The sequence below is a fragment of the Mus pahari genome, chromosome 3 (genome assembly GCF_900095145.1).
Source record: "Mus pahari chromosome 3, PAHARI_EIJ_v1.1, whole genome shotgun sequence".
In the NCBI taxonomy this organism is placed as follows: Eukaryota; Metazoa; Chordata; class Mammalia; order Rodentia; family Muridae; genus Mus; species Mus pahari.
Genome location: NC_034592.1, coordinates 38,943,657 through 38,957,897, shown reverse-complemented (window position 1 = coordinate 38,957,897; position 14,241 = coordinate 38,943,657). Strand labels below are relative to the sequence as shown.

Here is a 14,241-nt window from a genome sequence, read left to right as displayed (position 1 = left end):
TTTTTTAAATGAATTGTTACCTTAGGATTTCCAGAGTTTTTATTTGGTTTTTGAGATAGGGTTTCTCTGTGTAGCCCTGGCTGTCCTAGAACTCACTCTGTAGACCAGACTGGCTTCAAAGTCACAGAGATCCACCTGTCTCAGCCTCCCAAGTGCTGGGATTAAAGGTGTGTGCCACCACTGCCTGGCTACACTTATTTATATGTTTGTTGTTTGTTTGTTTTAGGATTTCCAGTTTAAGACCACCGTGAATGCAATCACTTTCATAACTTTTTTCTTTTCTTTTTTTTACTTTTTTTTGTTATTTTTTCGTGGCTTTCATAACTTTTTTCTAAAAGACTGTAATGCGTAAACGTTCTCTCTTCTTAGTACCACCGCTCTCTCTTTAATAAAAAGTCCCGTAGCCAAAGAAACCCAAGATCTACTTCTTTCTGAAATGAACTTTTCTCTCTTCATGACATAGAATCTATACAAATCCGACTTCACCAACTGGATGAAAGGTATCGGCTGGGTCCCCATAGACTCCTTGGAGGTGGAGAAGGCAAAGAAAGCTGGGGAGATTCTGAGTGAGAGAAAGTATCGCCAGCACCCGGAGAAGCTGAAGTTCACATATTCCATGGACACCATGGAACAAGCACTTAACAAAAGCAACAAGCTGACTATGGATAAGGTAAGAGCCCATGGGCTAGCCTTAGCCCGAGAAGCCCTCTAATGACTGCATTGTGGAGCCTAGAATACCCTTTGTAAGACTTCAACACTTTCATGTCATGATTACGGGCAGGGTGTGTATATGTGTGTAAATATATACATGCATGGATATATGTGTGTTTGTTTGTGTGTGTATATATATTCACACTTTTTAAAGAATATTATGGATTTCATAATTGCACTGTATCTAGAGCACTCTTCTCTGTTGACTTTTGATGAGACCGAACTACCAAAGCTCCCCATCACTGTAAAGGAAGACAAGATGGTGTTGGTGTCAGAAACAGGGCTCCCATATTTAGTGATGATTTGTCTCACTCTCAGACTTCACCTCTTCCAACATGTAGATGTGTCTCTCCTCTTGCTTCCATTGTTACAAACTTAACTCCATGGTAAAGTCACATGCTGGTCTTCTAATTACAGAGGCTGTACACTGAGAAGTGGAACAAAGACAAGACCAGCATTCATGTCATGCCTGATACTCCAGACATCTTGCTCTCCAGAGTAAACCAGATCACCATGAGTGATGTAAGCATCTGTGCAGCAAAGAAGATGGGGGATGCTGGAATCAGGGGCCTTGTTGTGACGGAAGTAACAAGACACTATTGTTTCTCTGGCTTTTGGTTTAGAAACTCTACAAGGCTGGCTGGGAAGAAGAGAAGAAAAAAGGCTATGATCTCAAGCCTGATGCCATCGCAATAAAGGCTGCAAAGGCCTCCAGGGATATTGCCAGTGATGTAAGTGCTTCCACTGGAACCTTAAGGATGAGTGAGGGTGCAGACAAGCCAGGCTTGTGCCTGATCGGGAGGTGGGATTGGCACACTAGCTAGACACACTATCCCAAGACATTTCCCTTCACACGGGCCTGTTACCCTCTAGTGATTTGCTCATTGTTCAATGTAAAAATGATAAGGTCTTGCTTGCTAAAATAAGTTATATCAAGACTTGCTTAGAAGACAATTCTAAGCAAATCTAAGGGTGTGGTCTATATACATTACCTGTGAGATCCATAGCCAGCTCTCCCCCTAAAGACACACTAAGGAATTGCACTTGTGGCCTTTTCTGTGAGGAGTGAGGAGGGCAGACACCACTTTGGAGATTACCCTCCATTTGATGCACAGAGTTGTTGCTCTCTGGCCTGGCCTCCCCCTCTCTGCCTCAGTATAGGAAGCTCTAAGTTCTTTATCTCCGCCAAAGCTAAGCGTGTCCAGAGAATCACATTTTATTCTCCTGCCTGCACCATTTATATCGTTGCCGTGCTTCTTTTCTGCCCACAGTACAAATACAAGCAAGCCTACGAGCAAGCCAAAGGGAAGCACATTGGCTTCCGCAGCCTGGAAGACGACCCCAAGCTGGTGCACTTCATGCAGGTGGCCAAGATTCAGTCAGACCGGGAATACAAGAAGGGCTATGAGAAATCCAAGACATCTTTCCACACCCCGGTGGACATGTTCAGTGTGGTGGCAGCCAAGAAGTCCCAGGAAGTGGCCACCAACGCCAACTACAGGAACATCATCCACACCTACAACATGCTTCCTGATGCCATGAGCTTTGAGTTGGCCAAGAACATGATGCAGATTCAAAGTGATGTATGTGAAAGTGATACACGTTGGTAGGGCCATTACCTGTATCATAAGCCATTAGCTATATCATAAGTAGCATAGGAGTGGCCATACATAACGACATTTCAAAACTCCTAAAAGAAATCCAGCTGCAATTTCCTGAAGAAGTGTTTACTCATTCTCTTGGCCCGAATTCATTTCTTATAATGAAATGAGGTCTACTCTAGAAACTAACATCTAATCTCTCACTTTTGGTGCTACAGTCACTGTTGGCTTCTGAATTCGGCAACAGCACATTGATTTGGTTTTTGAGAGACTCCACAGAAGGAAACAAGCCTAGCAAAGAGGATAAAATGTGTGCACGGCTCTTGGTAGAAAGGAGAAAGAGAAACACCAACCCGGTGGTGTACATCTGTGATCTCAGGACTTGGGCATCCCGGCGCCCTCACTCCCAACACACTGCCATCCACTTCTGTGGCCACCCTTACTTACACCTCTGTCTGCTACCAATGCAGTGGTTAGGAGGTAGTGAGCGAGGCAGCTTCCGGAATGAATACAGGGAAGACAGAGGGATTCCAGAGCCATTCTAAAATAATGTGCACTACAGAAATAAAAGCAGACCCCATCAGGCCAGGTCTAGATATCTCATTGGAATGGAAACCTGGGCTATGCATTGTCAGAGAGACACCTCAGTGTCTAGCTGAAAGCATCATGTACAGTTTTAGGGGAAAATGTCTGAGTTGAGGGGAAAACCCCACACAATTGTACTGAGTGCTAATCAGGTTTCTGGTTAGCATCAGGAGACTGTCACAGTGGTAGATGATCAAAGGCTTACGACTAGAGAGAAAAATCCGATTTTAGGCATTACCTATCACTGGAGGGAGCTTGACTAATAATGTGTAACAGGTCAGGAGATTGTAATCCCTTGGCACACAAGTGCATTTACTGGTTCTTCGTGCACCACCTTTATGAAAGTGTCAAGAAAAATAAATCACCAAAACACTTATTTTTTTATTTCCCGTGAAAAGAAATAGGAAAGAACAAAAGGCTGGGGTGTGGTAGTTGGTGTTTAATACGCTGCAAGTGGAAATGATGGCATGTCAAACACACTCGTGATTCATGAAGCTTGCGTCCTTCTAATCATTGACTTGTTTTCCTCTCCGGTAGAATCAGTATAAGGCAGACTATGCCGACTTCATGAAGGGCATTGGATGGCTCCCTCTCGGCTCCCTGGAAGCTGAGAAAAACAAGAAAGCCATGGAGATTATTAGTGATAAGAAGTACCGGCAACACCCAGACACTTTGAAGTACTCCACACTCATGGACTCAATGAACATGGTTTTGGCTCAGAATAATGCAAAAATTATGAATAAAGTAAGTCCTGCAATGTGGTGCGCCACACATCAAAGCAAATCCGTTACATTTAATCCACAGGTTTTTGTGAACAGTTGGGAGAGACCATTCTTGAGGTTTGCTTTACTTAGACAAAAGGTTCTGTAGACTATAAAAAGATAGAAATTATCCTTAATTAGTAGTCCCCAAATGTTTAATGAATCATCACATCATTGACATAAGAAAATGAACCCTTTTCTTTTTTTGTTTGGTTTCAAGTAGCCCAGGCAGGCCTCGAATTTTCCATGTAACTAAAGATGATGTTGAATTTCTGATCCTCCTGCTTCTACCTCCTAAATGCTAGAAGTGTGTCACCAGGCTTGGTTTATACAGTACTGTGCCAAACCCAGTGTGTGTGAGGTTTGCACTCTACTAACTGAGCTATGTTCCCAGCCTAGAGTCTGTCCTTTGACTATTCAGTTTGAGAGGGAGTCCCGCCTGTGTCAGGTGAGATGGCTGCTGCTGAGCCACAGAGTGTCTGTTAAGAGTGAGAGCTATAGGCAGCATTCTCACCATTCCAACGTAATCACAGAGATTTCCGTCCCATGGCTGCAGCTTTAGAACCGGAGACATTCCCTGGGAAGTCCTGAGAGCAATTGCCTACATCATTGCTTCCTTGTGTCATTAATTATTTAGAAAAGCCTTACTGGTTTGTTTTTTCCATACATCTAATTATCCATAAGTCTCTACAACTTAATTATCTATAAGATGTTCAAGACCAATAAACATATCAACAGTGGACATCTGCATTTAAAGTTGAAAAAAAAATATTGTGCTAGCCCTGGCTGTATCATTGGATCACAGTTAGAAATGCCTTTGATGAAGGAAAAACACCATCTGGACCTTAACACTCAACAACTCTAGAAGGTGATGTTCTAGTTGACATGGACGGTCAGCGTGGGTGTCTACCCTGGAGGCTAATTTCTACAGCTGACCCCTTGAAAGGGACCTGCCCCAAGGGCAAAGCGTGGATCTCAGTATCAGCTGTCACAAAGACACATTTATCTTTTAAAATATTAAATGAGATATTTTCAGTCTGGTAGCACTGGGAAATCTAAAGCAGGAGGAGCTGAAGACTGAAGCCAGCCTGAGCTACAACAGCTCAGTTTCAAAACCAAAACCAAAGAAATAAAAGTTAGATATTCTCTCTCTCTCTCTCTCTCTCTCTCTCTCTCTCTCTCTCTCTCTCTCTCGTACTTTCAATATTGGTGATGAAAATGTCAGGATAATGATACCAATGTGAGGATCCTAAAATAACGAATGCTGATGTTGAGAGAACTTACTGATTATCAGGTTCTCCTGTTGCAGAGTTGAGGAAATTGAGCCTTAGACAGGCACGGCACCTCTACAGGATGCACAGTGAATCGGTGCCCAGCCTGGATGAGAAAGGGGTTCTAATGCCTAGCCACTGCCTTACCACTGGAACCCTACCACCCCTATAAATCATAGACTGCACACTTGTAGTATGATATAGTCAAATTTAATATGAATAACTTACCCTTCTTTAAAATTGTCACATATTCAGGTACTCAGTGGACCTGTTCGGCTTGGGGCTACCTTATTAGCTTATGCAAAACATTTTCATCATCACCGAAAATTCTCTCGCTAACACTAAGGCTAAAGCAAAGACCAGCCACAGACGACTTGCCAGAGCTGTGCCATTCACCTTATCTATGAGGGAGTTTATAGTAATGTAAAGTTTTCACCGATATTTGTGAAAACAAAAACTGGGGCTGTTCCTTATCCTCCTGAAATCCTTGTGTGTACAGACATACATACACATGTCTCTTGCGGGTTAGAGTTTATGAACAGACATGGAATTTGAGGCTTGCAATTTTTTTTTAATGGATGGTAGCTGTAGGAGAGAGGGCTGTTTCAGAGGGAAAACTTGAACTGTAATGCAGGTTCAACAGAGGCTTGGCCAATGCAACTGACCAAGAGAGTCCACCTGCCAAAAGCTGGTCCTTCCTGAGCCAGAAACCTGAGTGGTGCCTGTCCAAGCACTGTTACTACGGTAGAAGCAGACCAGAAAATACCGGTAGATATCTACCAATGGAGAGTTTCTTATATCAGTTGGACTATACCTCTACAGATGAAGTCAATCATTTTCAGAAGATTCCAAGATGTTTAGCCCATATTTTGAAGTAAAGAAAAGCAAGCTGTAGAACATCATGTGTTATATGATTTTGAAATAGTATGATTACAATTTTTGAGGAGGGAGATTTTGCCTCTAGGCTTAAAACTAAGGAATGGGACACTTGGACCCATTGTCTTGCACCTCCTCTACCATGTTGGGTTTTTGTTTAGAAAAGATACCCAAAAGAGTGGCACCTGTGTATACATGAGGCTGTGCATGTGCAAAGTGAGGGTTTTATGTGTGTGATTTTTAAACATGCTTTCGCACTTTCCCCCAGAATCTCTATAAACAAGCATGGGAGGCTGAAAAGACAAAAATCCACATCATGCCTGATATCCCCGAGATTGTTTTGGCGAAAGCAAATGCGATCAACATGAGTGATGTAAGTATAATCCCCCCTGTTTCTGTCTTTCTGTTTAGCCTGTTCCCACCAGTAATAGAAAATTAACTCAGTGATGTCTCTTAATGTATGAGAAGGAACATTTAAAAACTAATAGATTGTTGTCTTTTGTTAAAGACAAACGAGCATCTCTGCCTCGCTAATCTTGGCTCAAATTTGGAGCAAGGCTGTCCTTGGAGGCTGGCATAGCAGCTACAGCCTTGAAGAATTGTTGAGTTTCATTTTTCAAAGTGCCCCTTGAGCTAAGAGACCTACCAGAAAGATTATGGCCTGAGGCTAAGCTATGAAAATTATCCTAAAAGGAATTAAAACAATGGAAAGAAAAGACGGCTATTTTGAACAAACTGGGACAAGCCCTGCAATAAGGAATGTGAAACTTTCATTAGAAAATGCATTTGATATTTAACTCCCTTTCCTTCTTGTCCTAGCTCTGTTTGCTGGGTTGGAAGTCTCCAAGCTTGGCAGTTTTCTTTTCTTTTTTTTTTTTTTTCATTGTTTGAATTCCATAGAGATTTGGAATTGCTGATGCTTTTTATTTGACTGTGGAATTCACACTACTATATAAGTAAAAGAAAGGACTGTAGAACTAAGATACCCTTTTGGCATGAGATGATGGCTCCTCTGTGGGCATTCTTTGTCTCTTATTTGATAAAAATAAACCAGAAAGAACCTTCTGGACTTACTCATAGAGACCAGCTCATTTCCTTTCTGTAATGATATACTAAAAACATATCTGAGATTAAATAGTTGCTTTGTCTCTCTCTCTCTCTCTCTCTCTCTCTCTCTCTCTCTCTCTCTCTCTCTCNCTCTCTCTCTCTCTCTCTCTCTCTCTCTCTCTCTCTCTCTCTCTCTCTCTCACACACACACACACACACACACACACACACAAAATGATGTTTCTTAGAACATTCAACTATTGATCCTCCAATAGCACATCTGCCCGACAGTCTTGCTATCAATGGTCAGTCTTCTAGAATAAAGCCAGGTTTTCCCACTGCCCCTTCTTCTCTTTGCAGAAACTCTATAAGCTCTCTCTGGAAGAATCTAGAAAGAAAGGCTATGACCTCAGAACAGATGCAATTCCTATCAAAGCTGCCAAAGCGTCAAGAGATATTGCAAGTGATGTAAGTGTGAAGGGCGGCCGGCAAGCAAGCAGAGCAATACAGCCGCAGACACCAAGGGAATGGGATAAAAGAGTGAACCACAATCTGGTGCCTGTGAACAGTAGACCCACTGGGCTCCACAATGCATCTTGACAATGTTTGTGTCGATCCGTTGGCATGTCTGGAAAGCACACAAACAAGACACAGTGGGATGCTACTCATGGTGGAGCCCTCACAGGCTCAGCTTCCCTCCTCAGGAAGTCGAGATGAGCTCTCTGCTCCTTGGCCCTAAATTCCCAGCAAGATATTCCTGGTATTATGGTTAAGGTTTTGATCATTGATGCTGATGATGGCTGCTCTTAAATACTGAGAAAACTTGGCATCAGCTGTGATGGGTGAACTCATACCCCAGAAATTGATAAACCTTGTGAACTAGGGCTCCACACACCCTGGGACGACTGGTGTACTGGGTCAAGGCTCACATGAAACTTGATCTGGGCCCCAGGATTCTGCTCTTAGAAGGTTTATGGTATGAGGCAACAAGGAACACAGGGCAAGGCTCTCCTTGCTGGCCATGCTGTTCCTGTTGCTGACTGTACTCTCCTTTCCCTCCCTGTTGGCATCCTCCCTCCCTATAGAGCTCTCCCAGTGCTGAGAGCCCCAAGCTCTTCCTATAGCACACTGGAGTCCATTGTCTTTCCTGACTCCTCCCCTGTAACCTTCACACTCAACCCCATGAAAAGAAGCAGGCTAAGAAGCCCCGGGGTCACTCACTGTCTCCCCTCTATGGAAGCTGGGTGGGGACAGCAACATTTCTTCTTGGTTTTGTCAGTTTGGGAAGGGGGAAAAAAAAATCCTCCAAGACACAAAGCTGCTCTAGAATTATGCTGTGTGTTTCCCTACCTGAACTAATATTTCAGCAGCAAACGGCTGGCAGGTTTATTTCTCTGGGCCGCAGCTGGCTGCTCGTTTTCCCTCTCATTTGCTGTGATCTTCCTGTAAGAGCAGTGTGAGCATTCATCACTGTAGTGCAGGATGATGTGCGCCTCGGTCCTCATTCATCCCATGTAGGCTCATATAAAATGGGCTCTGTGATAAGGACTCTGCTGCCAGGTTTCACAGGCAAATGTCAGAAATGTGTTTCGTCAACAGTGGTGCTGTACACAAGGGCCAATGAAGAACTGACACTAGAATACTGACACTAGCAGGATTTTCTTTTTAGTTAAGAAAAGTGTCCTTCACGTTATTCACGTTTTCTTCACAGTATAAATACAAGCACAGTTATGAAAAGGAGAAAGGAAAAATGGTTGGCTTTCGCAGTCTGGAGGATGATCCCAAATTAGTCCATTCCATGCAAGTGGCTAAGATGCAGTCTGATCGAGAGTACAAGAAAAACTACGAGAAGACGAAGACCAGCTACCATACTCCTGCCGACATGCTGAGCGTCACAGCTGCCAAGGACGCACAAGCCAACATCACCAACACCAACTACAAGCGCCTCATTCACAAGTACATCCTCCTCCCAGACGCAATGAACATCGAGCTGACCAGGAACATGAATCACATCCAGAGTGATGTAAGAGAGTCTTCCAGCTGAGGGGTGGCTGGGTCCCCAGCCTGGATGGGGAAACCACAGTCTTATATACCATAGTTTTGTGTCTTAATTGAAGACTGAACTGAAGTCGAGTTTGTCCCTTTTCTTTATAGAATGAATATAAGCAAGACTACAGGGAGTGGTACCGAGGGCTTGGCTGGAGCCCAGCTGGCTCCCTAGAGGTGGAGAAGGCCAAGAAAGCAACGGAATATGCCAGCGATCAGAAGTACCGGCAGCATCCCAGCACCTTCCGGTTTAAAAAGTTGACTGACTCCATGGACATGGTGCTGGCGAAGCAGAATGCTCACACCATGAATAAGGTAGAGAGAGCAGTGCTCTTCCTTCTAAGCAAGGAGAGGTCAAAAGGCTATGGCCCTTATTTAGGGAGTTGAACTCAGGTCCCGCATTTCTAGGAAGTGGCACAGTGATTACAGAACATTGCCCTGGGACGTTTTGATGTCCATCTCTTACAGTGCCTTCCCTTATCTTCTCATTGGATTAGAAATTGCTTAGCCTTTCAATGCATATATCCTAATGCATATATTTCATTCCATTCTAAAGATGGAACAGATGCAAAGTGTTATTTTTCCAAATCTGGTATTAAAGCCACATGTGAGAGGACACACCTGTAACCCTATCAGTTAGAAGGCTGAGTAGGATGATGGGAAGCTCAAGGTAACTGATAGCTAGCTAGATTTACCTTCACCTATACCTATACCTATACCTATCTATCTATATAATGTGTGTATAAAGTTTTTAAAAAGAATATGAATTTGTTCTTTATTTCTCTTCTGAATCTTATCTTTCCTTACTGTTTTCTACTTTAAGTGCATTCAGATATTCTAATCTCCCTCCTATTTATCATTAACCATTATTCAGACTTAAAAGATCTCTTCTCTCACTCTCTAGCATTTATACACTGTTGACTGGAATAAAGACAAAACCAAGATTCATGTGATGCCTGATACACCAGATATTTTGCAAGCCAAGCAGAATCAGACACTTTACAGTCAGGTAATGAATGCATGCACAGTAATGGCATGTTTCATCTCAAAACATACTAAGTTAAAACCTGATGTAATAGCAAACAAATAACTTCTGTAAATGCTGAAACAACTGAGTGAATCAAACTCTTCATTCTAGAGGGCTTTTACGATATTGTTAGGAGCATGGGCCTCGGCTGTGTGCCAGGAGTAGGCAGGAGCTGTTCAGGGAACTCAGTGCCCCCTCTCCCCCGCTCCCCGCTCCTCTTTGAAGCAGCTTAGGGGAAAGAGTGGTGGGGCAAGACTTGGCCTTGCAAAACTTCAGGTTGCTCTCTATAACAATGTTTACCTGTGTTGATTCTAAGTTATTCTGAAGCCAGAAGTTGCAGGCCTCTGAATGAATTAACACTTTTGTCAAACAGCAGGGAATTAAGTCAAGGATTAATTGATAGGGCTTCTTTTTCACTTGCCCAGAAACTTTGCCTCTCACTTGTCAGCCCTGAGGGAGGTTTGGAACAATAAACTTTTATTGATCCATGCAAAAAGAGTCACCTGCTTGCAGAAGGAAAAGCCTTATATAAGCAATCATACATAAACTCACATACATTTATATACAAATTCAGGTACACATACTCATACACCTTCATGCAGTCCTGTTGGGCTCAGCTACTTACTTATCTTATACTTATACACACACATATCCATGCTCACATATACATCTGGAGCGAAAGTCCTAGCGCCAATGCAGAAAGGACTCACTCATTCTGGATGAAGACTGGCAGAGTTCTAATTGCAGTTTTCATATCAGAGAGGGCTTTAACGGCAGTCCTAATCTAAAGAACTTAATAATTACTATTATAATTTTAGGAATTCTTCTAGAATCATCATTAAGAATTAAGGAATCATCTCTTTGTCTATATAGCATCACTGCAAGACAGTACATCTTTGTTGATCTTCAGAAATCTACCCAATAGGGTGGGCTAATGCCCAGAGATTATATATTATTAATTTTATAAGAATAGGGAAGACATATCAGATGCAGAAATCATTGCCTGAGATTTTGTCCTTTGAGTCTTGCCTCTCAAAGGCTCTTTCTTTCATTGTTTGTCCACAATGAGACATCTCTGGAAGATCACCTGCTAGCTTTTAGCCTTTGCTAGATGGCTCTGACACTATACCTGTTAATCTGTAGGATCACTGTACTTTGATACAAAGTAGAGTTGCCATAATTATTAAAACATAAAACTATGTCAAACAGGCCTGATAGAAGTTTGGCTTTGGCATCTGTGAGTTGTTTGATACGGAATGAATCACCTACTCTGAAGTCCGTTTCTTTCACTACTAAAATCAGGACCTGTGGCATTGGTTTGCTATGAAAAACAAATAAAAAAAACTCCTTAAGGTGCCCAGAACAGTACCCAGCATATAGAATGTCCTAGGTGACTATTTTGCTATGGTGATTTTAACACACCTCCAACAAATTTGACTAGAACAGCTAGCACATTTATTGCAACTTACAAAAGGTTGTTACCACTATTATCATGTAGGTAGTTGAAATTATCTGATCTGATTGTCTTTTTTTTTTTTTTTAATTATCTTAATGTCAATGTTTAAAGCAGTGATCCCAAGCTGTTGTTAACTACAGGGTAAAAGGTACCTTATAAACATGATAGGACCAGATGGTTGCTGAATAGTGGAAGCTTTGTTCAAATACATCATCGCCCCCAAATGAAACAAGACACAAAGCTAGATCACATGATGCTATCCATACCAGTGCCAAGTCTACTCCTATCAAGCCAACTGCTTGGTTTTGTATGTGTTCAGGATCAGGGTAGACGATTTTAGGGTTCTGTATCCACTCTCTAGACATACTTTGGAGTATCTGCGATTTTAATAAAGAATGAATAGTGCTAAAGAGTCTCCTTACTTTTCAGAAATTCTATAGACTTGGTTGGGAAGAAGCTCTGAAGAAAGGCTATGATCTCCCTGTTGATGCGATTTCTGTCCAGCTGGCCAAGGCATCAAGGGACATTGCTAGTGACGTAAGTCCTGGTATGGGTAGAAGAATGTATTTTCAGCTGGGTGAGAGATGTAGTGTTGATTGCTTTTGAAATGTACTTCTGTCCCTTCACCTCTTTCTACCGTATTTACTCAGAATTGTCTCCCCTGTCCCCCAAACATCAAAGGGGACTTTTCTAATCACCTGGTGGGTCCCTTTAAGGTGCTGTTCCAGATATTACAAAGAAACTAGATATTGTGGAACTTTTATGCTTTGCCTAAAATTAATATTCTTGTTTTCTATTTGTCTCCTTTAGACAAATTCAGCCCAGATAATACATCAACTTTAGCAAACAGGTGTTGATAGTTTTTACCTGCATGTCTGAAAAAATATGCATCATAACTTTAACTTAGCTCTTCCTTGCAATTGAATAATTATAAAGTTAGCCTTAGGCATTAAAAATTCAGAATGGCTCCCTTTACATTCCCTTAGCTATTCATAGATCTGGTTCATAGTAAAATGCCATGTGTGCGCCAAAGGGCAGATTCCACATATGGCTGGAAAGGTTAGAACTTTTGGTGACATCCTACATATGGATATTTCCATATTCACTGTTTTTTTTATAAATTATATTTTATTTGCATATAAATACATATTTCAATTTGCTAATCCAGAAAACTAACTAGAAGAAATTCAGATGATCTTGGGTGGGTGAGAGAGCTCTGTGGGTCAGTGAGCTTGCCCGTAAGCCTGACAATCTGAGTTGAAGCGCACGTGATAGAAGAAGAGCACTGACTCCCACAAGTTGTCTTCTGGCCCCCACATGTATTCCGTGGCATGTGTAGCCACACATGCACACAAGTAAATAAATAAGTATAATAAAGTTAATTTATGAGAGCTGTTTTACCATGACAGAAACTGCTGCCAAACCCAACAGCCTGAGTTTGATCCTAGAGAGCCACATGATGGAGGGAAGAATATGACACCCACAAGTTACTCTCTGACTTCCACATTTGCACTGTGGTAGAAGCACAGTGTCTGTCTGTCTGTCTGTCTGTCTGTCTGTCTCTCTCTCTCTCTCTCTCCCTCTCTCCCCCTCCGCATGTATGTGTCTCTGTGTCTGTGTATATGTTAATTTTTTAAAACTGCAAAGGAGTTTGGTTGTAGAGGAATTAATTACCAAAATTTTATAGGGACACCCTACCTCTTAAAACCTTTAAAACAATGATTTGCAAACTGGGTGTATTGGCCCATGCTTTTATTCCCAGCACTCAGGAGACAAAGGCAAGCAGATCTCTGTTACAGAGTTTGAGGCCATCCTGATCTACATAGTAAGTTTTAAGACAGCTAACGCTACATAGTAAGATCCTGTGCCAATAAGAAACAAAAAACCAAAACAACCTCAATATTTGCTTCCACATATAGGCTAACCTAGAAGAGGAGGAAGAGAGCCTAAAAATAGAACCTGGCAAGAAATTCAAAGAATAGAAGGGGAAATTCTATGTAATTTAACTGTGATTCTCCCAAACTACCAGGAAATAATTTGAACTCTCTGGCTGTCAGATCAAGACCTCGTTAAATTCAACCGAAATAATGATGAGTGCACATGATAAAGCAAACTCATTTTCATTTAGTGCTATATGCTAATGATATCGTAGTAATTAAAAGGGCATCAGTAATTTCCAGGCAGCCCCATGGCCAGCATCTCCCCATTCCTCTTCTTGCAAACCCACTTCAAACTTAACAGTTAATTTGGCTACCTGTGAACTCTCCCACCACAAGAGAAACTGTATTCTCTCCTGGCTTCAAATGGTTCTTATATCTGTAACACTTCATAGAGTTAGAGGTAGGTTTTAAGTAGGTAATTTAATAAGTTAAACTAATGGAGTTTAGAGTTGGAAGATAGAAAGGTTGGTTGTTTCAATCTCTCGCTCTACATTCTGCCTTTTACTCATGAACAAGGACTTCCATGGTCCGGTAGAGCAGGTGTTTTCTCGGTGGGGTTGTGCTCAGCAACTGTCAGACGTCTTTCTGTTTGTATCTGGTATTTTATGATTTGCTTTAAGTCTATATTCTGGAATATCACAAAGTAGCTTATTTTTTTCTTCTACTTGACATTTATTTTTTGAAACATTCCAGTTTCCTGGTTCTCCTTTGGTTTTGGTTTTATAACTACAATAACCTTCTATTGGCAGTTCATTCTATTTGTGATTTGTTTGTTTGTTTGTTTGTTTCATCATCTTAAAATAGTGCACCAAGTTTTAGTCTTTTGTTGCTACAGGCGCTCAGGCCAGCCTTACATGAGCTTCTGGTATGTGCTTATCTGTGCTGCATACAGAATTCATGGCTCTACTTTTTACAAGCAG

General features: G+C 41.8%; 1 protein-coding gene across 1 annotated transcript in view; it reads left to right on the top strand.

The window, feature by feature from the left end:
• Positions 1-14,241, top strand: part of Neb (nebulin) — a 196,883-nt gene that overhangs the window by 53,236 nt on the left and 129,406 nt on the right. Inside the window, 11 exon segments of the mRNA XM_029536160.1 lie at positions 464-670; positions 1,129-1,233; positions 1,335-1,442; positions 1,983-2,294; positions 3,435-3,641; positions 6,074-6,178; positions 7,213-7,320; positions 8,564-8,875; positions 9,007-9,213; positions 9,803-9,907; positions 11,811-11,918. Coding sequence (XP_029392020.1) covers positions 464-670; positions 1,129-1,233; positions 1,335-1,442; positions 1,983-2,294; positions 3,435-3,641; positions 6,074-6,178; positions 7,213-7,320; positions 8,564-8,875; positions 9,007-9,213; positions 9,803-9,907; positions 11,811-11,918 — 1,884 coding nt within the window.